This window comes from Oryctolagus cuniculus, chromosome 19, assembly GCF_964237555.1.
Source record: "Oryctolagus cuniculus chromosome 19, mOryCun1.1, whole genome shotgun sequence".
Taxonomy (NCBI): domain Eukaryota; kingdom Metazoa; phylum Chordata; class Mammalia; order Lagomorpha; family Leporidae; genus Oryctolagus; species Oryctolagus cuniculus.
The window spans coordinates 53271204-53296739 of record NC_091450.1 but is presented as its reverse complement, the minus strand read 5'-3'; the positions used below and the strand labels follow the sequence as shown (position 1 = coordinate 53296739).

The following is a 25536-nucleotide window of genomic DNA, read 5'->3' as shown; positions in this document are numbered from 1 at the left end:
CTGGAATGTTCAAAATCTGAAGCTAAGAAAATGTATCGGTGTTTATATTCATAAAACAAGGATGAAAAATGACTTAGGTAATCATAAAACCTGATTCAGGGAATGGTATCTTACACCCAAGTAAAGTGTTTTGTCAAATTTCATTGTGTTCACTCAATGGCAGTAGCCAACATTTTAAATGATGCTGAGATTTATTTTTATTGGGAAGGTTAAAACTTAAGGTTTCAATAGGGGCACCGGTTTGAGTCCTGGCTGCTCCACTTCCGATCTAGCTCTCTGCTGTGGCCTAGGAAAGCAGTAGAAGACAGCTCAAGTCCTTGGGCCCCTGCACCCACGTGGGAGACCTGGAGGAGGCTCCTGGCTCCTGGCTTCAATATACTTCCAGTGTTGTGATAAAAGCCAATGTTTTCAAGCACAGAGGGAAGAGGGGTAATGAACAAAACATGGGTTTTTTTCAGTTTAAGATTAGAAATCAGCTTACAGGGTGTCAACATAATGGCCTCCATTCATAGTTACTATGAAATAAAGATTAAATGTTAAATATTTAGCATCAAATTTCTAATCTGAGGGAAAGCTTATATATTGTCATATCTTGCACTTAATGGTTTTCCTTTTCAAATATTTTAGAGACTTACACAGAACTGGAAAATATTCCCATTTTTATTTACATTCTTCCTTTCATTCACTGATGACTTTCAACAATAAAGCATCTTCATTTCGAAGAGTTCTTACCCCAAAATTAATCTACTACTCCAAGAAAAAGATTCTATAGCTTTGAGACTTTTAAATTGTTAAACATTCTCCTTAATCTTTGAGATCCAACAGAGTATTTTTTCTACTCTAAAGCAAATACTAAAATACACAACTCAGTAACACAGAAATGAAGAGTAAAACACAATGATATAATATCTAGGAAAAATTACAATATGATGCACAATTAGTTTGAGTAAGATGTAACTTTGGATTTAACTTTCAATTTACTAAGTGCACTGTGTACCTGTCATTCTACAATGCCAAGCATATAGACAAACACTGTTCCACAACAAATGTTTTATGAGTTGGTAGCTATAAATAAAATATTTGCCATTTTACAAAAATCTAATATAATGCAACATCTAATAAAATTCATGTCCCCAAATCATGTCCTGCTTTGGATTAAGTTCTGATTTTTAGGAAATACATACTTATATTCACTAATTTGAGAGAACATACTTACAATATATATTGTATATCCCCCACAAAAAAAAAAAAAACTAGCATTACACCGATTAATCAATTTTAGTTATTTTAACTGAAAGTGGGCAGTTTATACCCAGTTCCCACACTGCTTGGAGAACAATAAAATGCAATGGAAGCCAAGCAATTGACACTATTTATAGATTCTCAGAACCACCTACTTTGTATTGATTGTTTTAAGCACCACTGTAAACTTTCGATTTTTAAGAGTCCCTTTAAGATGTAGCAGATGCTGGCTTTCTAATCATGCTGGAAAGCATAGTGGGTTCAAAGTTACAAAAATGTTAACATATATAAATTAGTATTAAACTTCATTATTTTCAATTGTCAATAAACTATAATGAAGGCCTAAAGTCCATAAATATTTGTTTCTGAACCCCTAAGCTTCTGATTTGTACGTGTGTGCATTCATGTGTGTCTGTGAAAGGGAAATGCATATAAACACGTACTGGGAAATGTTACACATTGTACTTTTAGCGTCATTACTGTGAATACAGATGCGAGGTTTATAAATATTTGGGGTGCTTTTCAATATTTCTAGTGATTCAAATGCTGCTAGAATTTAGCATGGTCATTAACACTACATGTACAGTTCAGTGTTAGATTCAGGCGTTCATACCTCACCATAGTTGTATGCATCATGTTCACTCTCCACTATAACTAGACAGTGATTATAAACTTTATGACCAAATGCACATGATCACCCCAATGCATGATCTGCATTTTACTTAACACAATTTCAATTTTCCAGAGTTCAGAAATCAACTTCATTGTAGGTTTTAGAAATGTTAGAGGGAGCAGGGGCAGGCCCTGGAGGGCATGGAGGGAAGTGGGGTCCTGCACTGGAGGGAGGCCAGCGGAGCAGGGTCGGGCCCTGGAGGGCGAGGATGGGAGAAGGGCCCAGGCCCTGGAGGGCGAGTGTGGGAGTGGGGCCGGATCCTGGAGGGCGAGGAGGGAAGCGGGGTCCTGCACTGGAGGGCAACAAGGGGATCAGGGTCCAGCCTGAGAGGGTGAGGAGGGGAGCTGGGCCCAGGCCCTGGAGGGCAAGGAAGCCAGAGGGTCAGGCCCTGAGGGCGGTGAAAGGAGGGGAGACTGGTCCAGGATGGTGAGGAGGGGAGCAGGGCCTGGCCCTGGAGGGTGAGGAGGTAAGCTGGGCCTGGACCTGGATGGCAAGGAGGGCACCGGGGCCTGGCCCTGGAGGGCATGGAAGGGAGCTGGGCCCAGGCCACGGAGGGCAAGGAGGGGATCAGGCCAACCCCTGGAGGGTGAGGAAGGGAGCAGGGCCTGCCCCTGGAGGGCAGTGAGAAGTGGGGGGCCTGGACCTGGAGGTCGAGGAGGGGAGCGGGGTCAAGCCCTGGAGGGCAACAGGAACAGGGCCAGACCCTGGAAGGTAGTGAGGAGATCAGGGCCCAGGCCATGGAGGGCATGGAGGTGAGCAGGGCCAGGCCTTGGAGGGTGAGGAGGGGAGTGGGGTCTGGCCCTGGTTGGTGGCAATGGGATCCAGGCAAGGAAATGGAAGGCAGTGAGTGGAGCAGTATAAGGCCCTGGAGGGCATGGAGGAAAGCAGGGTCAGGCCCAGTAGGGCAGCGAGAGGAGTGGGGCAAGGCCATGCAGGGCGAGGAGGTGAGCAAAGCCCAGCCCTGGGGGGTGAGGAAGGCAGCAGGGTCAGGCTCTGGAGGGCAGCAAGCGGAGTGGGGCAAGGCCATGCAGGGCTAGGAGGTGAGCAAAGCCCAGCCCTGGTGGCAAGGAGGTGAGCTGGGCCTGGACCTGGATGGCGAGGAGGGCACCGGGGCCTGGCCCTGGAGGGCATGGAAGGGAGCTGGGCCCAGGCCATGGAGGGTGAGGAGGGGATCAGGGCCAATCCCTGGAGGGTGAGGAGGGGAGAAGGGCCCAGGCTCTTGAGGCGAGGAGGTAAGCAGGGCCTGCCCCTGGAGCGCAAGGAGGGGAGCAGGGCACGACCCCAGAGGGTGGCAGGGGGAGCAGGGCCTGGCCCTGGATGACAGCAAGAGGTACAGGGCTTGGACCTGGAAGGCATATAGGGGAGGAGGGTCCATGCCCTGGAAGGCAAGGAGGGGAGCAGGGCCTGGCACTGGAGGGTAAGGAGAGCAGGGTCCAATCCCTAGAGGGTGAGGAGGGGAATGGGGCCTGGCCCTGGAGGGCAAGGAGTAGAGGAGAGCCCAGCCCTGGAGGGCAAGGAGGGGAGAGGGGTCAGGCCCTAGAGTGTGGCAAGGGGAATGGGGCCAGGTCCTGGAAGGCAGTGAGGGGAGCAGGGTAAGGCCCTGGAGTGGAGCGGGGTCAGGCTCTGTAGGGCAGCGAGTGGAGCAGGGCAGGGCCATGGAAGGCAAGGAGGGGAGCGGGGCCAGGCTTTGGAGGGTGAGGAGGGGAGCAGGGCCTGGCCCTGGAGGGTGAGGAGGGGAATGGGGCCAGGCCCTGGAGGGTGAGGAGGGAAATGGGCACAGGCCCTGGAGGATGAGGAGGGAGGCAGGGCCCATGCCCTGGAGGACAGTGATGGCAGTGCCCAAGGGGAATGGGGCCTGACCCTGGAAGGCAAGGAATGGAGTGGGGCCTAGCCCAGGATGGTAAGGAGGGCTGCAGGGCCTGGCCCTGGAGGGCGAAGAGGGGAGCAAGGCTGGGCCCTGAAGCGTGAGTAGCAGAGCGAGGCCCGACCATGGTGGGCATCAAGGTGAGCGGGCCCAGGCCCTGGAGGGCAAGGAGGGGAGCAGGGCCTGGCCCTGGAGGGTGGCAGGTTGAGCAGGGGCCAGCCCTGGAGGGCGGCAAGAGGAGCAAGGCTGGGCCCTTAGAGGGCAACATGGGGAGCGGGGTCCATGTCCTGATGGGCAGTGATGACTGTTTATGAGGGCTGGACCCTGCTCCCCTCCTCACCTCCAGGGCCTGACCCCACTCCCCTCCTCTTTCTCCAGGTCCGGACCTTCCTAGCCTCCTCGCCCTCCAAGGCCTGGGGCCTTGTGCCCTCCTCACCCTCCAGGGCCAGGCCCTGTTCCCCTCAGGCGTGGCCATCGGGCCCTCCCGAGCATGGGCCCCGCTCCCCACTTCACCCTCCAGGTCCAGGCCCGCTCTTCATGCCGCCCTCCAAGGCTGGACCCTGCTCCCATTCTCACTCTCAGGGCCAGGCCCTGCCCCTTTCAGACATGGCCATCACTGCCCTCCAAGGCATGGGCCCCACTCCCCTCCTCACCCTCCAGGGCCAGGCCCGCTCATCTTGCCACCCTCCAGAGCAGGGCCCTGCTCCCCCGCTGCCCTCAAGTGCAGGACCCCACTCCCCTCCTTGCCCTCCAGGGCCAGGCCCTGCTCTACTTTCCTCCCTCCATGGATAGCTGGGCCCCGCTCCCTGTGCCGCCCACCAGGGCCAGGTCCTGCTCCCCTCCTAGCCCTCCATGGCTCTGCCCTGCATACCTCCATGCCCTCTAGGGCAAGGCCCCACTCCCCTCTCTCATGGCCCTCACTTCCGTCCTGGGCATGGGCCATGCTCCCCACACTGCCTTCCAGGGTTTGACCCTGCTGTCCTCCTTGCACTCCAGGGCCAACCCTGCTGCCTTGCTCACCCTCCAGGGCTAGGCCCCACTCACATGTATGCCCTCCAGGACCTGGGCCCACTCCCCATGATGCCCACCAGGGTCGGGCCTCGCTCTGCTACTCAGGCTCCAGGGCCCAGCCCTGCTCCCCTCCTCACCCTCCAGGGCCAGCTCTGCATCCCTTCTACCATCCCAGGCTAGGCCCCCCTCCCCTCCTCGCCCTCCAGGGTCAGGCCCCACTCCCCTCTGGCACGGCCATCACTGCCCTCCAGGGCATGGGCTCTGCTCCCCTCCTCGCCCTCCAGGGCCTGGCCCCGCTCCCCTGCTTGCCATCCATGGTGCTGTCCCCTCCATTCGTTGCCCATCAGGGCTTGACCCCACTCCTGTTCGTACTCTCCAGGCCTGACCCCGCCCCCCTCACTGCCTTCCAGGGCCTCACCCAGAAATCCTCGCCACCAACCAGGGTCTGACCCTGCTCCCCTATTCGCCCACAAAGGCCTGGCCCTACTCACCTCCATGCCCTCCATGGACTAAGACCCACTCACCTCACTGCCTTCCAGGGACTGGCCCTATTCCCCTCGCCACCCTCTAGGGCCTGACCCCGCTCCCTCCCTCGTTCCCCAGGGCTGGACCATGTTCCTCTCCTTGCCCTCCAAGGCCTGGGGTCTGGTGCCCTCCTCACCCTCTAGGGCCAGGCCCTATTATCCTCAGGCATGGCCATCACTGCCATCCAGGACATGGGCCCTGCTCCCCCCTTTGCCCTCCAAGGCCGGGCCCGCTCCTCTTGCCTGCCTCCAGGGCAGAGCCCTGCTCCCCCACCACCCTACAGTGCAGGACCCCAGTCCCTTCCTTGCCCTCCAGGGCTGCGCCTTGCTCCCCAACTCACCCTCTAGGGCCTAGACCGGCTCCCCTCCTCACCCTCCAGGGCCAATCCCTGCTCTCCTCATCGCCCTCAAGGGCCTTAGCCCCACTCCCCTCCTTGCCTTCCATGGCCCTGCCCCACTCCCCTCACCACCCTCCAGGGCCAGATCCTGCTCCCCTCCTCACCCACCAGGGCCAGGCCCGCTCATCTTGCCGCCTTCCATGGCAGGATTCTGCTCCCCTGCCACCCTCAAGTGCAGGACCCCACTCCCCTCCTTGCCCAGGAGGGCCAGGCCTCACTTCCCTCCTCAACCTCCAGGGCCAGGCCCTGCTCCACTCTCTGCACTCCACAGCTGGCTGGGCCCAGCTCTCCTTGCTACCCACCAGGGCCCTGCTCCCCCAGCCTCCCTCCAGTGCAGGACTCTGCACCCTTCCTTGCCCTCCAGGGCAAGCCCTGCTCACCTCCTGGCCCTCTAGGGCCTGGAACCTGCTCCCCTCTTAACCCTCCATAGCCCTGCCCTGCATTACTCCATGCCCTCTAGGGTAAGGCCCCATTCCCCTCAGTCTTGGCCATCACTACCCTCCTGGACATGGGCCCTGCTCACCTCACTGCCTTCCAGGGCCTGACCCTGCTCCCCTTCTCGCCCTCCAGGGCCTTCCCTGCTGCCTTCCTCAGGGCCAGGCACAGCACCCCTCCTTACCATCCGGGCTAGGCCACCCTACCCTCCTCACCCTCCAGGGTCAGGCCCCACTCCCCTCAGGCATGGCCATCACTGCCCTCTAGGCCCTAGTCCCCTCCTCGCCCTCCAGGGCCTGGGCCCCATTCCCGCCTCACCCTCCAGGGCCTGACCCTGCTCACCTCCATGCCCTCCAGGGCCTGGGCCCCATTCCCTCCTTACTCTCCAGGGCCTGAGCCCCACTGCCCTCCTCACCCTCCAGGGCCAGGCCCCACTCCGGCCAAAAAGGGCCGGGCCCTGCTCCCCCTGCCACCCTCCAGTGTAAGACCCTGGTCCCCACCTTGCCCTCCAGAGCCAGGGCCTCTCCCCTCCTCACCCTAAAGGGCCAGTCCCTGCTCCCCTCCTCACCCTCCAGGGCCTGGCCCTGCTCCCCTCCTTGCCCTCCATGGCCCTGCCCTGCTCCCCTTGCTTCCCTCCAGGGCCTCACCTTGCTCCCCTCCTCACCCTCCAGGGCCAGGCCCGACTCTCTCCTTGCCCTCCTGGGCTTGGCCACACTCCCCTCAGGAAGGGCGACACTGCCCTTCAGGGCATAGGCCCTGTTCCCCACCTCACCCTCCAGGGCCAGGCCCCACTCCCCTTGCAGCCCACCAAGGCTGGTCCCTGCTCCCCTCCTAGTCGTCCAGTGCCTGGCCCCTGCTCCTATTGCCCACGACCAGGACCGGACCCTGCTTCCCTCCTCACCCTCCAGGGCCTGGGACCGCTCCCCTTGATGCCCACCATGGTCAGGCCTCGCTCCTCTACTCAGGCTCCAGGGCCCAGCCCTGCCCCCCTCCTTACCATCCTGGGCTAGGCCCCACTCCATTCCTTGCCTTCCAGGGTCAGGCCCCACTCCCCTCAGGTACTGCCATTACTGCCCTCCAGGGCATGGGCCCTGCCTCCCTCCTCATCCTCCAGGGCCTGTGCCCCATTTCCCTCCTTGCCCTCCAGGGCCTGGCTCTGCTCAACTCCATGCCCTCCAGGTCCTGCCCCACTCCAGCTCCACTCGCTGCCCTGCATGGCCTGACCCAGTTCCCTTCCATGCCCTCCAGGGCCTGACCCCACTCCCCTCCACTCCCTCCAGGGCCTGGTCTGGATCCCCTCGCCATCAACCAGGGCCTGACCCCGCTCCCCTATTCACCCTCCAAGGCCTGACCCTGCTGCCTTCCTTGCCCTCCAGGGCCAGCCCCCGCTCACCTGCACGCCCTCCAGGGTCCATTACAGGACCCTGCTCCCTTCCTTGCCCAAGAGGGCCGGGCCCCACTTCCCTCCTTGCCCTCCAGGGCCAGGCCCTGCTCCACTCTCCGTACTCCACGGCTGGCTGGGCCCAGCTCCCCTTGCCACCCACTGGGCCCTGCAACCCCCGCCTCCCTCCAGTGAAGGACCGCACTACCCTCCTTGCCCTCCAGGGCCACGCCCTGCTACCCTCCTGGCCCTCTAGGACCTGGACCCTGCTGCCCTCCTAGCCCTCCATGGCCTTGCCCTGCATACCTCTACACCTTCTAGGGCAAGGCCCCATTCCCCTCAGTCATGACCATCACTTCCCTCTTGGACATGGGTTCCGCTCCCCTCACTGCTTTCCAGGGCCTGACCCTGCTGCCTTCCTTGCCCTCCAGGGCCTGGGCCTTCTCCCCTTGATGCCCATCAGGGTCAGGCCTCGCTATGCTACTCAGGCTCCAGGGCCCAGCCCTGCTCCCCTCCTCACCCTCCAGGGTCAGGCCCCCCTCCCCTCAGGCATGGCTATCACTGCCCTCCAGGGCATGGGCCCCACTCCCCTCCTTGCCCTCCAGGGCCTGTGTCCCATTCCCTCCTCACCCTCCAGGGCCTAGCCCTGCTCACCTCCATGCACTCCAGGGCCTGGGCCTCATTCCCTCCGCACGCTCCAGGTCCTGACCTCGCTTCCCTCCTTGCACGGCATGGCCCTGTTCCAATCCACTCACTGCCCTCCAGGGCCTGACCCCGCTGCCCTCCCTGCCTTCCAGGGCCTGGCCCAGATCCCCTTGCCACCAACCAGGGCCGGTCCCGCTCCCCTACTCGCACTCCAAGGCCTGGCACTGCTCACATTGGAGGGCCCCAATCCCCTCACTTCCTTCCAGGGCCTGGCCCTGTTCCCCTCGACACCCTCCAGGGACTGACCCCGCTGCCCTGCTGGCCCTCCAGGACCTGACCCGCTCCCCTCCTCGTTCCACTGCCTGGCCCTGCTCACATCCACGCCCTCCATGGCCTGGGTCCTGTTCCTTCCTAGCTCTCCAAAGCCTGGGCCCAGTTCCCTCACCCTCCTGGAACAGACCCTACTCCCCTCCTCACCTCCAGGCCTAGGCCCTACTGCCCTCCTCACCTCCAGGGCCAGTCCCTTCTCTCTACAGCCATCACTGCCCTCCAGGGCATGGGCCCCACTCCCCTCCTCACCTCCAGGGGCAGGCCTGCTCCTCTTGCCAACCTCCAGGGCAGGACCCTACACCACCCCCGCCTCTCTCCTGTGCAGGATGCCACTCCTCTCCTTTCCCCAGAGGGCCGGGCACTGCTCCCCTCCTCGCCCTCTAGAGCCTGGACCCTGCTACCCTCCTTGCTTTCCAGGGAAGGGCCTTGCTCCCCTCCTAGCCCTCCAGTGCTGGGCCCTGCTCCCTTCCACGCCTTCAGGGCCTGGGCCCCACTCCCCTTACTGCCCACCAGGGCCTGACCCAGCTCCCCTCCTTGACCCCCAAGGCCTGGCCATGCTCACCTACATACCCTCCATGGACTGGGCCCCAATCCCCTCACTGCCCACCAGGGCCTGACCCCGCTCTTCTCCTTGACCCCCAAGGCCTGGCCATGCTCACCTACATACCCTCCATGGACTGGGCCCCGATCCACTCACTGCCTTCCAGGGCCTGACCCTGCTTGCCTCTTTGCTCTCCAGGATGTGGCCCTTCTCACATCCATGCCCTCCATGGCCTGGGCCCCGTTCCTTCCTAGCTCTCCAGAGCCTGGTTCCCTCCTCGCCCTCCAGGACTGGACCCTACTCCTCTCCTCACCTCCAGGGCCTGGGCCGTGCTCGCCTTACTGCCCACCTGGGCCACACCCCGCTCCCCTCCTGGCCCTGGCCCTACTCCCCTCCTCACCATCCTGGGCCAGGCCCCACTCCCCTACTCCTTCAGGGCCTGGGAGCTGATCCCCTCGCTGCCCTCTAGGGCCAGGGCCTGCCCTCTCCTTGTCCTCCAGGACCGGCCCCCACTCCCCTAATCGCCCTCATGGACCAGGCGCTGCTCCCCTCCTTGCCTTCCAGGGCCTGGGCACTGCTGCCTTCCTCACCCTCCAAGGCAAGGAATGGAGCAGGTCTCATATCCTGGAGGGCATGATGGCCATGCCTGAGGGGAGTAGTTCTTGACCCTGGAGGGTGAGGAGGGGAGCAGGGACAGAACTTGGAGGGCGAGGAGGGGAGCGGAGTCAGGCCCTGCTTAGTGGCAAGTGGAACAGTCCATGAACTGGAAGTGGAGAGAGAATGGGGCCAGGCCCTGAAGGGTGAGGAGGGGAGCAGAGCCCATGCCCTGGAGGGCAGTGATGGCCATGCCTGAGGGGAGTGGGGCCTGACCCTGGAGGGTGAGGTGGGGAGGGGGGCCTAGCTTAGGATTTTAAGGGGGGTGCAGTGCCTGGCCCTGCAGGGCAAAGAGGGGAGCAGGGCTGGGCCATGGAATATGAGAGGGGAGCGAGGCCAGACTCTGTGGGCATCAAGGGGAGCAGGCATAGACCCTGGAGAGTGAGCAGGAGAGCATGACCTGGCCCTGGAGGGTGAGGAGGGTGCTGGGCCCAATCCTAGAGGGAGTTGAGGGGAGTGTGGCCCAGCCCCTTAGGGCAAGGAGGGGATGGGGCCCAGGCCCTGGAGGGTGAGGAGGGCCTGGGCCCTCCAGGGTTGGCTGTTCCTGAGGGGAGAAGGTTCCGGTCCTGGAGGGCGAGGAGGGAACTGGGCCCAGGCTCTGGAGGGCTAGGAAGAAACGGGGCCAGGCCATGGAGGGCATGGATGTGAGCAGGGCCAGGCCCTGGAAGGCGAGGAAGGGAACGGGGTCAGGCCCTCTAGGGCAAGGATGGGAGTGGGGGCAGGTCCTGGAGGCTACAGAGGGGAACAGGGCCAGGTCCTGGAAAGCAGTGGGGGAACTGGGGCCCAGGCCGATGATGGCATGGATGTGAGCAGGGCCAGCCCTGGAGGGCGAGGAAGGGAGTGGGGTCAGGTCCTGGAGGGTGAGGAGGGAAGTGGGGTCCCAGGTCCTGGAGGCCGAGGAGGGGAGTGGGTTCTGGCCCTGGAGGGTGGCGAGGGGAACAGGGCCAGGCCCTGGAAGGCAGTGAGGGGAGCGGGACCCAGGTCCTGGAGGGCAAGGAGGGGAGCAGTGTCCTATACTTGAGGGTGGAGTGGGGAGCAGGGTCCGGCACTTGAAAGTGGCAAAAGGAGTGTAGCCTGCCCCTGGAGGGTGAGGTGGGAAGCAAGGCCCACACCCTTAAGCTTAATGATGCCCTTCCTGAGGGGAGTGGGACCTAGCCTGGAAGGCAGTGCGGGGAGTGAGACCCAGGCCCTGGAGGGTGAGGGGGGGGGAGCAGGGCCCAGTCCCAAGAGGGCAAGGAGGGGAGCGGGTCCCAGGCCCTGGAGGGCAAGGATGGGAGAAAGGCCTGACCCTGTAGGGTGATGAGTTCACCCGGCTCTGGAGGTCAAGGAAGAGATCAGGGCCTGGCCCTGGAGGTTGAGGAGGGGAGTGGGGCCCATGACCTGGAGGGCGGTGATGGCCGTTCCTGAGGGGAGAAGGGCCTGGCCCTGGAGGGTGAGGAGGGCAGCAGGGCCTAGGCCTGGAGGTGAGGAGGGGAGCAGGGTCAGGTCCTGAAGGGCGAGGAGGGGAGTGTTGTCAGAAACTGGAGGGTGAGGAGGGGTGAGGGGACAGGCCCTGGAGGCTGGCAAATCGAACGGGGCCAGGCCCTGGAAAGCAGTGAGGGGAGCGGATCTCAGGTCCTGGATAGGAAGGAGGGGAGCTTGGTCAGGCCCTGGAGGCTTGCAAGGGGAGCAGGGCCAGCCCCTGGAAGGCAGTGAGGGGAGCGGGGGCAGGCCCTGGAGGCTGGCAAGGGGAATGGGGTGAGGCCCTGGAAGGCAGTGAGGGGAGCGGGACCCAGGTCCTGGAGGGCAAGGAGGGAAGCAGGGTCCTGCACTGGAGGGTGGCGAGGGAAGCAGGGTCCGGCTCTGGAGGGTGGCGGGGGAAGCAGGGTCCGGCTCTGGAGGGCAAGGTGGGGAGCGGGGCTCATGCCCTGGAGGGCAGTGATGCTCTTCCTGAGGGGAGTGGACCCTAGCCCTGGAAGGTAGTGAGGAGAGTGAGACTCAGGCCCTGGAGGGCGAGGATGGGAGCAAGGCCTGACCTAGAGGGTGAGGAGGGGAGTGGGGCCCATGACCTGGAGGGTAGTGATGGCCGTTCCTGAGGAGAGTGGGGCCCAGCACTGGACTGTGAGGAGGGGAGCAGGACCCAGCCCTGAAGGCCTAGGAGGGGAGATGGGCCCAGGCCATGGAGGGCGAGGAGGGGAGCGGGGCCTGGTTTGGAGGGCATGGAGGGGACCTGGGTTAGGGCCTGGAGGGTGAGGAGGGGAGCTGGGCCCAGACTTCGAGGGCAAGGTTGGGAGCAGGGCCCAACCCTGGAGGGCGAGGAGGGAACTTGGCCCAGGCTCTGGAGGGCTAGGAAGGAATGGGGGCCAGGCCATGGAGGGTGCGGATGTGGAGGGCGAGGAGGGGAGCGGAGACAGTTCCTGGAGGGTGAGGAGGGGAGTGGGGTCAGGTCCTGGAGGGCAAGGAGGGGAACAGTTCTAGCCCCTGGAAGGCAGTGAAGGTATCGGGGCCCAGACCATGGAATGCATGGAGGTGAGCAGTGTCAGGCCTTGGAGGGTGATGCGGGTGGTGTGCCTAGGCCCTGGAGGGCAAGGATGGGAGCAAGGCCTGACCCTGTGGGATGAGGAGTGGTGCTGGGCCCAGCCCTTGAGGGCGTTGAGGGGAGCATGACCTGGCTTTTTAGGGCAAGGTGAGGATGGGGACCAGGCCCTGGAGGGTGACGAAGGGAACTCAGTGGCCCGTGAGGGCAAGGAGAGGATGGGGGCCTGGCCCAGGACTGTGAGGAAGGGAGCTGGGCCTGGTCCTTGAGGGTGATTCGGGAGGGGGGGCCGGCCCTGGAGGGCAAAGAGGGGGCAAGGCCTGGCTCTGGAGCACTGGGAGGGGATCAGGTCCTAGGCCCTGTAGGCGGAGGTGGTGAGGAGGGCAATAGGGCATAGTCCTGGAGGGCGAGGAAGGGAGCGGGGCATGGCCCTGGTGGGCAGCAAGAGAACAGCCCAGGCCCTGGTGGGCAAGGAAGTGAGAAAGGTAAGCCCCTGGAACTCGGCGAGGGGAGCAGGGCAGGGCAATGGAAGGCATAGAGGGAAGCAGGGTCCTGCACTGGAGGGCAGCAAGGGGCCCTGGAGGGCGAGGAGGGGAGCGGGGTCCTGCCCTGGAGGGCGAGGAGGGGAGCGGGGTCCTGCCCTGGAGTGCAGCATGGGGAACAGGGCCCAGGTCCTGGAAGGCAACAGGTGAGCCAGGCCCGGCCCTTGAGGTGAGAGATCTGAGCCTGGATCACGGTTCACCTATTTTAGACTGGGCCTCCATCTTGTTATTTGGGCCTGATAGCTCCCCTCCTCACTCACCAGGGCCTGGGCCCTGCTCCCCTCAGCTCCTTCCAGGGCCAAACCCAGCTCCCCTCCTTGCCCTAAAGGGCCTTGGCCCTGCTCCTCTGCTTGCCCTAAAGGGACTGGGCCCCGCTCCCCTCCTTGCCTTCCAGGGCCAGAAAATGCTCACCTAAGGTGCAGGCCTCCTCGCCCTCCAGGGCCTGGGCCCAGCTCAGCTTGCTGCCTTCCAGGGCTGGAGGATGCTCCCCTCACAGCCCTCCAGGTCCGGACCCCGCTCCCCTCCTCACACTTCAGGGCCTGGGCCTTGCTCCTCTGCTCGCTCTCAAGGGGCTTGGCCCCACTCCCCTTCTTGCCATCCAGGGAATGGGCCCCGCTCATGTCATCACCCTCCAGGGCTGGACCCCGCTCCCTTCCTCGCTATCCAGAGCCTGGGCCCCACTCCCCTCCTTACTCTCCAGGGCCTGTGCTGTGCTCCCCTCACTGCCCTCCAGGGCTGGGCCCTGCTCCCCTCTTTGCCCTCCAGGGAGTGGGCCCCGCTTCCTTTCTAGCCCTCCAGGGCCTGTGCCATGGTCCTTTGCTCGCCCTCCAGGGCCTGGGTCCTGCTCCACTCCTCGCCCTCTTGCCAAGCTCTGCTGCACTACTCGCCCTTCAGGGCCTGGCCCTGCTCCCCTCCTCACCTTCCAGGGTCTGGGTCCAGCTCCCTTCATCGCCTTCCAGGGCCAGACCCCACTGCCCTCCTTGTCCTCCAGGCACTGGGCCCAGCTCCCATCCTCCCCCTCCAGAGCCGGACTCAGCTCTGCTCCTCATTCTCCGGGCAAAACCCCACTCCCCTCTGGCCCTCTAGAGCCTGGGCCCACTCCCCTCCTTGCCCTCCAGGGGCAGACTCTGCTCCCCTCCTCAGTCTCCAGGGCCTGGGCCCTGCTCTACTCATGACCTCCAGGTCCGAAGCCCGCTCCCCTCCTCGCCCTCCAAGTCCTGGGCCTTGCTCCCCTCCTTGCCCTTTTTCCTTTTACCTGCTCTGACGCCCCATACTGAAGGCCTCAATGAACGCCCATGCAAATACAGCCTGTTCAGGCTGCACTGCTTCACTCTGCAATCTGTTCATCAGGAACTCCATGCAGTCACTGCCACAATTCTCCTGCTTCTTAAAGTTGTTCTGACCCACAGCTGATTTTAATTTCCTCCCACCCTACCGCGTTAATGAGCTCTACCCTCTTCCCCCCAGCCCTCCAGCCCACTACTCTCCTAAGATAGAGAATCTGCAACAATCTTGCCTCACTGCCAGCCATTCACATCCTGTCTTCCTACCAAGTGTGAGAAGAGCAATTTTCAACTAGAAAAAATTATATCCCTCTTAAAATCTATCACTATTCACCAAATCTATCGATTCAGATGCAAGCAATTATTTTATTTCGCTCTCAACCATTTAGAGAACATACAGATGTATGCACATATGACATTCCTGATGGATGTATCTAAAAATAAATTTCTATTTAATATTAACCTATGAAAACAGATCATAACAATATGCTCCTGAATTATTTAGAAACAGATTCACTAAGTAGTTTCTATACAAGTGTTACCTATTAAATCTCCTTTTTATAATTTCTTTCAGTGCTAGTTGCTTATAGCATTCATAAAAGTATATAATCTTGTGGCCAGCACTGTGATGTAGCAGGTAAACACATCACCTGCAGTACTGGCATCCCATACGGGTGCTGGTTTGAGTCCTGGGTGCTCCACTTCTGATCCAGATCTCTGCTATGGCCTGGGAAAGAAGTAGAAGATGGCCCAAGTCCTTGGGCTCCTGAACTCCCATGGGAGACCCAGAAGAAGCTCCTGGTTTCTGGCTTTGGATCAGCACAGCTCCAGCTATTGTGTTCATCTGGGAAGTGAACCAGAAGATGGAAGACCTCTCTCTCTCTTTCTCTTTCTCTTTCTCTGCCGCTGCCTCTGCCTCTGCCTCTGCCTCTCTATAACTCTGACTTTTAAGTAAATAAATAAATAAATAAATCTTGAAAATATAAATCATCTAATATGGTTTCCTCCTTCTATCATGAATCTGAATAAAATGTGAATGTGAATAAAACATAAGCTGGACAGTGGCCATGGGGTAGGGGATGGAGGGAGAGTTGACGAGGTCAAGGTGGGAAGGCTAGGTTAACACTGTGACTCGCAGGGTTTTATAGTAACAGATTGCTGGTTTACTCACTGTACAGGTCCATCATTTGTGGCAGGGGACTCTGCTCACAGAAGTCATACTATCTTTGTTACCCAGACGTGCCAAGCAAGAATAGTAGAATCCTGTCCCATGATAGCACAAGGAAAAGGGAACATGGTAACACAAAACCTATCCCTTTCAACTTCTTCCTCACATGGCTCTCCTTAGTCAACACAAGTTAGTCAAGCCTAACCTACACCTGGGAGGGGAAGTGGCTGCTGATCAAGTGTATCTTTTTAAAATTGAATTTATTTCTTTGTATTGCAGATCAAAAGCAACATTGAGAGAAAAAGGGAGAGAGAGATTTTCCAACTGCTGGTTCACACTCCAAATACCTGCAACAGCTGGGACTAGGCTAGGCCAAAGTCAGGAACCAGGAACTCACTCCACAAGGGTGGCAGGAACTCAAAGACTTGGACTATTTTCTGTGTCTCCTGGGCACACTCATAAAAGCTGGAAAAGAAGAGTAGCAGGGACTCAAACTAAGCATTTGATACGGGACATGGGCACTGTAAGTGTTGACTTAACCTACTGTGCCACTATGCTCACCCTAATAAAGTTTATTTTATGAAAGATTCTGTGTGCAGCAAAACTCATGTTCAATTCATATGAATATGAATTATGAGCATGTTCTTAATTTTCTTTGTTGTTTTCACCTGAATCTTTACTGTTTCTGAAGGTAAGTTCTTTCTCTCACTAAATAAAAAGCTTAAAATTTTAAGAAAAAAAAAGACAAGTGCTAAAACTCTTCCCATATTAACCTACATAAGAATTTAGAATTCTATATCTTCCCACTGAATTGATAACTATATCATTATGAAATCTCTCTGAATATATCTAGTAATAGTTCCTGCATGAAAGTCTGTCTTGTCAGATCTCAAGAGAGTCTTCTATTCAAAATGTGTAGGTATATTTTCAACATTTTTACTCTTAAACATTTAAGGATTGTATCCTAAATAGCAAATAATTAACTGGTTTTCCATTAAATAAGAAAATTTTGATTTCTAGCTGGATCACTTAGTTAATTTACATTTAAAATTTTGTGATATGTTTTACCTGAATTTAGCATCTTACTTTGTTTCCGGTTTTAGTAGTTTCCTCTTCTCCCTCATTTTGAATCTATATAGTTTGTTACTTAATTTCCTCTCCATTGGTTTGTTGGTTATGTATTCCTTAATTATTTTTGTGGTTACCCTAGCAATTGTCAGATTTACTGCTGACTTATCATCAGTATTTCAAATTTACTACTTTTCACAACACTAGAATCATATTTACTGTAATTGTTTCACTTTCATCTTTTTTCCATTATCAGAATTTAAATTATACACATTTTGAACAAGTAAGGTATCCATGTGATTGCTTTCTAAAGTCAATAACTTAGATTTACCCCTTCATTTAATCCTTCTGTTGTTTATCATTCCTGCTTATATTGCTTTGCTTTTATCTTAGATTGTTTTTCTTCTGCCAAAAGCAAAACTCTTTTAAGAATCATTTTCATACAAATTTCTTGCCAAGGTATTTTTTTAAGATTCATTTATTGTCTGAGAGTAAGCAAGACAATGAAACAGATATAGATTTGATAGATAGATAGATATGTAGATAGATATATAGATAGATGGCAGATCATCCGATAGAGATAGAGAAAGAGAGAAAGAGAGCTCCCAATCTGGTAAGCACTTTAAATGACTACAGTGATTGGGGTTGTGCCAAGCCAAAGCCAGGATCTGAAAGCCTAGTCCAAGTCCCCATATGTGTTGCAGGAACTCAATTACTTGAACCATAACCTGTGCCTCACAGGGTCTGCATTACTAGGAAGCAAGAATCAAAAGCTGTAGGTGGGTATTGAATCCACATACTCTGGTGTGGAATGTGGGCATCTTTACTGGCCTGTTTAACTGGGAGACCCAACACCTTGCCCCACTGCACTTTATTTGGTACATAAACATATGTACAAGAAAGGTCTTCAAAAAATTGATGGAAAACGCATATTTTGAAAAAATGTACATGAATTCCAAAGCTACAGCAAAATAACTATTTTTATTACCAGTTCTACACAAAATTTTTGAAGTTCACTGCTATTTTGCCTTCCTTGGTAAAGTTTACTCTTGCTTGTACACTTCTAGGTTCCTCTAGTGCTTTCTTCACCTTCAGTCTGTTGCTCCATGGTTTTTTTGTCTCTGAGAAGCTGACTCTCAGTCTCACTGCTATACTTCAGAAAGCAACATGAGTTGAGCTTTTCGCTGGTATTAAGAGAATCTCTTAGATTTCAGTTATCAATACTTGTTGTAGCTCATAATGAGATGTGGTTTTCATTGAATATATCCTGTTTACAGTTCACAATAGTTAGTAACAAGCCCTGAGGAGGGCGGATCACTTAGCCTGATATCACAGAGGAGCTGATGAGCCTGGGGCTGCCCAGCAGGGGCACAGGAGACCTGGGGGAAGCTCAGGCCCCTCTCCCCAGACCCCAGGGCCAAGCCAGAGGCAGCTTGGGACCCTGTCTCGACTCCAGGGCTGACCAGAGGCAGCTCTGGCCTGTCTCCCTAGACTCATGGGCTGGCAAGTGGGGGACCTAGGCCTGTCTCCTGACCCCAGGGCTGGCAAGGGGCAGCTCGGGCCTGTCTCCCTAGACCCCAGGGCCTGTCTCCCTCTTCTCCAGGGCTGGGACAGGGAAGCAGCCCAGGCCTGTCTCCCTAGACCCCAGGACCGCCAGGGGCAGCTTGGTCCAAAGTCCCTACACTCCAGGGCTGCACACTGAGGGGCTTAGGCTTGACTCCTGACCCCAGGGCTGGCCGGGGTCAGCTTGGGCCCGACTCCCTAGACCCCAGAGCTGGCCAGGGAGCCTGGGCCTGTCTCCCTCTTCTCCAGGGCTGGGGGGGTTAGCCCGGGCACATCTCCCTAGACCCCTGGGCTGGCCTGTGGGGGGCTTAGGCCTTTCTCCTGACCCCAGGGCCAGCCAGGGAGCTTGGGGCTGTCTCCCTCTACTCCAGGGCGGAGGCGGGGGGGGGGGGGGGTTGGCTCAGGCCCAACTCCATAGACTCAAGGGCTGGCTGGGGGCAGTTCAGGCCCATATCCCTAGACCCCAGGGCCAGCCAGGGGCAGCTTGAGCCCAGGTCTCGACTCCAGGGCTGGTTGGGGACTGCTCGGGCCAGTCTCCCTAGAGCCCAGCACCTGCTAGGGGCAGGTTGGGCCTGTCTCCCTCTTCTCCAGGGCCAGGGGGTTGGCCCAGACCCGGCTCCCTAGACCGCAAAGCTGGCCAGGGGTAGCTCGTGCTCATCTCCCTAGACCCCAGGGCTGGCCGGGGGCAACTCATGTCTGTCACGACCCCAGGGCTAGCAGGGTGGGGGGGTGGCCTGGGCCCATTTCCCTCGACCCCAGGGCCAGCCGGGGGCAGCATTGGCTTTTCTCCTCTTCTCCAGGGCTGGGGGAGGGTGTGGCCCGGGCCCCTCTCCCTAGACCCCAGGGTTGTCCGAGGCAGCTCGGGTCAGTCTCCCTAGACCCCAGGGCCAGCCAGAGGCAGCCTTTCGCCCTCTTCTCCAGGGCTGGAGGGTGGGCAGCTGGGGCCCATCTCCCTAGACCCCAGGGCTGGCCGGGGGCAGCTCAGGCCAGTCTCCCTAGACCCCAAGGCCAGCCAGGGGTAGCTTGGGCCTGTCTCCCTCTTCTCCAGGGCCAGGGGGTGGGCGGCCCTGACCCATCTCCCTAGACCCCAGGGCCGGCCAGGGGCAGCTTGGGCCTGTCTCCCTAGACCCCAGGGCTGCCCGGGGGCAGCTCAGACCTGTGTCTTGAACCCAGGGATGGCTGGGAGTGGCACGGGTCCGTATCCTGACTCCAGGGCAGGCCAGGGGCAGCTTGGACCCGTGTCTTGACCCCAGGGCTGGCTGGGGGCAGCTCAGGCCCGTCTCCCTAGACCCTAGGGTTGGCCAGGGGTGTGGCTCAGGCCTGTCTCCTTCGACCCCAGGGGCTGGCTGGGGGCAGCTCAGGCTCATGTCTCATCCCCAGGTCTGGCCAGGGGCAGCTTGGGCCAGTCTCCCTAGACCCCAGGGCCAGCAGGGGGCAGCTTGGGACTGTCTCCCTCTTCTCCAGGGCTGGGGTGGGGGACAGCCTGGGCCATCTCCCTAGACTGCAGGGCTGGCAGGGGGCAGCTCAGGCCTGTCTCCCTAGACCCCAGGGCCAGCCAGGGGTAGCTCGGGCCAGTCTCCCTCTTCTCCAGGGCTGGGGGGGGTGGGGGCAGCCCAGGCCCATCTCCCTAGACCCCAGGGCTGGCTCGGGGCAGCTCAGGCCTGTCTCCCTCTTCTCCAGGGCTGGCTGGGGGCAGCTTGGGCCCATGTCTTGACCCCAGGGCTGGCCAGGGGCAGCTCAGGCCTGTCTCCCTAGACCCCAGGGCCAGCCAGGGGTAGCTCGGGCCAGTCTCCCTCTTCTCCAGGGCTGGGGGGGTGGGGGCAGCCCGGGCCCATCTCCCTAGATCACAAGGCTGGCTGGAGGCAGCTCAGGCCCATCTCCCTAGACCCCATGGCCGGCCAGAGGCTGCTCAGTCCTGTCTCCCTCTTCTCCAGGGCCAGGGGTGGGGGTGGCCCGGTCCCATGTCCTAGACCCCAGGGCTGGCTAGGGGCAGCCCAGTCCCATCTCCCTAGACCCCAGGGCCAGCCGGGGGCAGTTAGGGGCTGTGTCTTGTCTCCAAAGCTGTCTGGGGGCAGCTCAGGCCTGTATCCCTAGACCCCAGGGCTGGCCAAGGGCAGATTGGGCCTGTCTCCCTCTTCTCCAGGGCTGGGGTGGGGGGCGGTCCGAGCCCGACTCTCTAGATCCCAGGGTCGTTTGGGGGAAGCTTGGGCCCATCACTCTAGATCTCAGGGCTGGCTGGGGGCAGCCTGGGCCCGTGTCTCGACTCCAGGGGCGGCTGGGGGCAGTCCGGGCCTATCTCCCTAGACTCCAGGGTTGGCCAGTGGGGTCTCAGGCCTGTCTCTCTCTCTCTCTCTCTCTCTCTCTCTCTCTCTCTTTTTGACAGGCAGAGTGGACAGTGAAAGACAGACAGAGAGAAAGGTCTTCCTTTTTCTGTTGGTTCACCTCCCAGTGGCCACTGTGGCCAGCGCACTGCTGCCGGCACACCATGCTGATCCGTAGCCAGGAGCCAGGTGTTTCTCCTGGTCTCCCTTGCAGGTGCAGGGCCCAAGGACTTGGGCCATCCTCCACTGCACTCCTGGGCCACAGCAGGGAGCTGGACTGGAAGAGGAGCAACCAGGACAGAATCCAGCACCCCGACCGGGACTAGAACCTGGGGTGCAGGCACCAAAGGCAGAGGATCAGCCCATTGAGCCACAGTGCCATAGGCCTGTCTCTTGACCCCAGGGCTATCTGAGAGCAGCTCGGGCCTGTCTCCCTAGACCCCAGGGCCGGCCATGGAGTTTGGGCCTGTCTCCTTCTTCTCCAGGGCTGGGGGGTGTGGCTCGGGCCCATCTCCCTAGATGCCAGGACTTGCAGGTGTTTGCTCAGGCCTATCTCCTGACTCCAGGGCCAGCTGGGGGCATCTTGGGTCCCTCTCCCTAGACCCCAGATCTGCCGGGGGGCTTGAGCTGTCACCCACCCCTGACATTTATCACTGGTGTCCCCGGGAACCAGGCAACATGGCAGCCACTGAGCCATCCCAAGGAAGTGGCACCTGAGCTCGCAGCTGCCCACCTCCAGCCATGTTCAAGTTAATCTTGGCAACTACCTCATGTCTGGTTTCCATTGGCAACCAGTCAGGCTCTGGGCATGACCCTCTCCAGTGGACAGCCTCTGCCTCCACGTGGCTTCTGGCATATGACCATGGCCTTCCTTGGGGTGATCCCGGGGCCGGCGGGTGGCTGGGGGCTGGGGTGTCCAGGTGAGCCCAGCTCAGAGGGCTAGGCACGTGCTGGGGGTGGGGGTGGAGGTCAATGGGTATTGATTGGGGGAGGGGCTGCAGAGGAGGAGGCTTGGGGGCGGGTGGGGTGCTGAGTGGCACACTGCCAGGAATAACACCAGTGGGGGAGGAAGTGCGGACAGAGCTGGAATCAGCCCTGAGGGGGCCCAGAGCAGGGCTCTGGCTTCCTCCCCCCTCCCTGGCTGCAGGGAGCGGGCGGCACCTGCCCTCACACCCCCTCCCAACAGTCACAACCTGTCCCAGCACCCTGACCCGCTGTGGACCCCCCTCCCTGTGAGCCCTGCCAGGGAGGCCCCTCCCCGCCTCTCTCTGCACCCTGGCACCCCACCCCATCCTCGCTGGGGCCTTGCTTGGCGTGGTTTCCCTCTGCTCTCAGGCAGGTGGCGGGGGAAGAGTTAGGGCCAGGCCTGAGCCCTATTAGCTTTGGTTTCTGAATCAATTAGGAGCTCAAAGCCCCCACTGGAGGGGGTCTGGGCCCGGTCAGTGCTGCCCCGGCTCCCAGTGACCTGGGTGTGGGAGCTGCTGGCCCCCACCCTGTGCCCGAGGCCCAGAGGGGTGCAGCAGGGTCCAGCCATGGCCTCGGGGACCTCCCCCACATGACCTGGAGCTTCTGGGCTGGCTTATCTGTGCATCTGAGACCCCCTCCCCAACAACACGGTGGGGGGCTGGGGCTCTGGGGCCCCTCCTACTGTCTCAGGCCCAGGGTCCCCGAAGGCGGGCAGGTTGGGGGACACGTGGGCCCTGGGGTCACTCACCTCCCTGCTCTGAGCCCCTCCCCGGAGCAGGGTCTCCCCCCAGGCCTTGGGTCTGGGGCACAGGGTGGGGGTGAGGCAAGTTCCAGCCGACGGCTGTGTGACCCTGGGCAGGTCCCCGGCCTCTCTGGGCCTCTCCCCATCTGGACAGATGTTGGGCAGGAGGCAGGAGGGGGAGCCCAGGAGAAGGCAGCCCAGGCTCGCTGGAGGACCCCGGAGCCCGGGCTGTGGCTGGCAGCAGAGGCGGGCAGGCTCCCCTCTCCTCTCCGTGTGCCCCCCAGGCCAGGCCGGCCCCTCTGCCTGGCTCCCTGCTCCCCTCCGGCGGCCTCTCGGCCCCTACCTGTACCTAAAAGCTGCCCACAGGATCCCTTGGTCCTAATCCCAAAGGAACGGTTTGCAGGGAACATGTTGGTTGCAGAGTAGGCTGCAGGGAGGAGAGAGACCAAGAGCCCATTAGCGAGGGGCCGGCCAGGTCCAGAGAGGGTGTCCGCTGCCTGGGGTCACACAGCCGGCCCTCTGCACGCACTCCCGTGGCACCCCGCACCCCGCGGTCCTGGGGGCCGCCTGTCACCGAAGGCATTTGGTAACTTCCAAACTGCTGCGTGGGGCAAGGCAGGACAGCTGCAGGTCTGCAGGCCTCACTCCCTCACTCTAATCATGCCCAGGGCACTTGGTCAGGGGCTGCAGAGGGGGAGGGGAGCAGGGGCCTGGCCAGGCCTGGGGGCAGGAGCCTGGGTTTGTGGTCAGAGCCCCGTGTGGCTTCCAGGGAGGGGATCTACGTGCTGTCCACATCTATTAAGTGCCTACTGTATGCCAGGCCCTGGGCATGGCCCAGTTCACCCCCAGGGGAGTCTTCTCAGGACACAGTTGCCCTCCCCCACCTCACAGGTGAGTGGGCGAGATAAGCCTGGGCCTTCAAGCTGGCTGAGGCAAGATTTGAATCTGGGGCCAGCTTCCTGGCAGTTCAAGGGAAGCTGGTTCCTGGCCTGGGCGTGAGAGGGGGCGGGGCAGGGCTGACAGAGGTCACCAAGCTGTGATCCAGGGTTCTCAGCTGGAAAAGTATAGAAGGGGGTAGGGGGCTTCCAGGGCCAGGCGGAACCCTCCCTTGCACTGCGAGATGTGGCCCATGGCGGACTGTGCACAATGCCAGCACCCACGGAGTGCTGGTTCGAGTCCCGGCCGCTCCACTTCCCATCCGGGTCCCTGGCTAATGGCCCAGGTGCCTGGGCCCCTGCACCTGCGTGGGAGCCACGGATGGAGCTCCTGGCTCTGGCCTGGCCCTGCCCCAGCCATTCTGGGAGTGACCCAGTGGACGGAACACCCCTACCTCTCTCTCTCTCTCTCTTCTCTCCTCCCCCCCCCGCCCCCAGCTCTGCCTTTCAGATAAATCATAAATGTATCCTAAAAACACCCAGAATGGAGTGGGCCAGCCTGGGGCTCCGTCCCCCTAAGTCCCCACAGCTGTGAAGTCCGGATCCTCGTTCCCGAAGCCCACGGACACCTGGGGCCTGAGACCCCTGAGCCCCGGGTGCTGCCCTCCCCCCCCCGCCCCTCTGGCCCTGACCACGTGGCCCTGGGCTCTCTGGAGGGCAAACCGCGGGTCCTGCAGGGGAGCCCTGATTCCCACCGGCTTCCTGGGAGGCGGCTCCCCCTAGCGGGCGGGGAGCGGGGGGGGGGGGCCGGGAAGGAGCTTGGTATGTGCGGGGGGAGGGGGAGGAAGGAGTGGACACGCGCGCCGCCCCTTCCGCTAGACTGGGGCCAGAGCCTTCCGGGAAGGGAAGAGCACTGGGTGCCCGGGCTGAGCGGGGGTGGGGGGCGGCCGCGGAGGGACCAAGGCGCCGGCAGGGCTACGGGGGTTGGGCAGGCCCGAGACCGGCTGGAGGTCCAGGGGGCTGGGACCCCTGCACCCCGCCTCCCTGTCTGTTCACGAGGTGCCACCTCGCCTGCCGCTCCCAAATGCGAAACCCCGAGGGCAGGACGCGCATCGCTGCGGGGGCCTGGCAGGAGACCAGGAGGAGGAATCTGCGGCTGCCCCCGGAACCCTGTCCGCGGCGCCGCGCCCCCTCCTCCACCCTCGGACCCCTGCCAGCGTCGCCGCGCCCCCTCCTCCGCCCGTAGGCCACCCCGCACTCACCAGACCAGGCTGCCGGCTGGCCGGGTCGCAGGCCAGTGACATGAGATCTTTGAGCGGGTCCTGAGGGTTGAGATGCGGCGGGTAGCAGATGGCCGTGTGCGGGAAGTAGGTGGACGCCCTCTGCTGCAGAATGGATGTGGTGGGGAAGTGCAGGGCGGAGGACGGGTGCGGACTCCGGACGATGCCTATGCGGCGGGGCGGTCAGCGTGGGGCTTGGGCCCAGCGCCCCGCGCCTGTGTGTGCGCTCTCTCCAAGCCCCTGGCCCTGGGCCCCCTCCTGTGTGTGCGCGCTCTGCCCCTGGCCCCCGCCCCGCCCCCGCCCCTCCCCGCGCTCACCTCTGTGCAGGGCCATCACGGGCCAGTGGTGCTGCGTGAATCTGGGCAGGCGCGGCGAGTCCTGCGGCGAGGGGCTGTTGAATGGCGACTTGTCCATCTCTGTCTTTTTGAAGGGCGAGGAGATGCCTGCGCGGGACGGGGACGCCGCTGAGCCGCGAGGAGCCCCAGGCCCCGGCCGGCGTGAACGCACCCTCGCGCGTCCGCTGCTCACTCCCCAGCCGCCGGCCTCAGCTGGGAGCTCCGCCCCCCGCGGGTCTCCCCGAGGGCGCGGCAACTCCAGCCAGAAACCGCCCCCGACCCGCCCTGTGGGGCCCCAGGGTCTGTGCCCCAAGCCCGTCTTGCATAGTCCCTTCCGTGCTTGGCCGCCTCCCCCTCCCCAGGCAGGGGCCGGCCCGCCGCCCCCCACACTGCCCTCCGCTGGGAGGGGCGTCACTGGGACGTCTCCGCCCCAGGGCTAAGGGCTGAGCCATTCCCGGGGTCCCACGGCCCACCAGGTGCCACCGCCCGGGGGTCTGGGGTTCCCTGGAGGGGGGAACCTAGGGGAGAGGAAGCTGGGCTGGCCCTGCAGACTGCGCGCGTGCACCTGTGTGTGCATCCGTGTGTGCGTGCGTGTACCTGTGTGCACCCGTGTGCATCCGTGTGTGTTCACCCTCGTATGCCTGTGCACCTGTGCGTGTGTGTGTACCCGTGTGCGTGCGTGTGCATGTATGTGTGCAGACGCTCGCTCACAGGCTCTCCCAGCAGAGTTCCCCCGAGTGGAAGCAACGCCAGGAACCCATGGGACCAGACCAGGGCTGGGGGGAGCTGGGGGGTGGGGGCGAGGAGGGCGGGGCGGGGGCGGGGCGGGGGGGCTGCGGAAGGGAGCCAGCCTGAGGTCCTCAGAGTTGACCAAGGGGAGTGGCAGGAAATGGCTCCTCTGAACCTTCCTGGAACTGCTGGGGGAGCGAGGCTAGGGTCCTGGAGGCCTGGGTGGGATGGCCAGGGGGCCGGGACCAACTCCCCCTCCTTCGTGTGTTTCTCGCTGGAGCTTCCTGCGCCTTTATTCTCAGTTCCCCCTTCCCCAGTGACCAGGACACCAGCTAGGAATTCTCTCCGGGAGGGCTTCGCCTGCATCCCAGCTCTGCTCACCTGGGCCCTGCGCCCGCCCGCATGGGGGTCCTGGATGGAGCTCCTGGCTCCTGGGTGCAGCCTGGCCCCG

General features: G+C 60.6%; 1 protein-coding gene across 1 annotated transcript in view; it reads right to left on the bottom strand.

Moving 5' to 3' along the window:
- LOC127489769 (nuclear factor 1 C-type-like) overlaps positions 1-24560 on the bottom strand; it is a 43314-nt gene extending 18754 nt beyond the window's left edge. Inside the window, exons 1-2 of the mRNA XM_070064687.1 lie at positions 24339-24560; positions 24004-24188 (exon numbers count right to left, since the gene is read on the bottom strand). Coding sequence (XP_069920788.1) covers positions 24004-24188; positions 24339-24435 — 282 coding nt within the window. The 5' untranslated portion in view covers positions 24436-24560. The remainder of the gene's footprint in view (positions 1-24003; positions 24189-24338) is intronic.
- Positions 24561-25536: the final 976 nt, after the last annotated feature.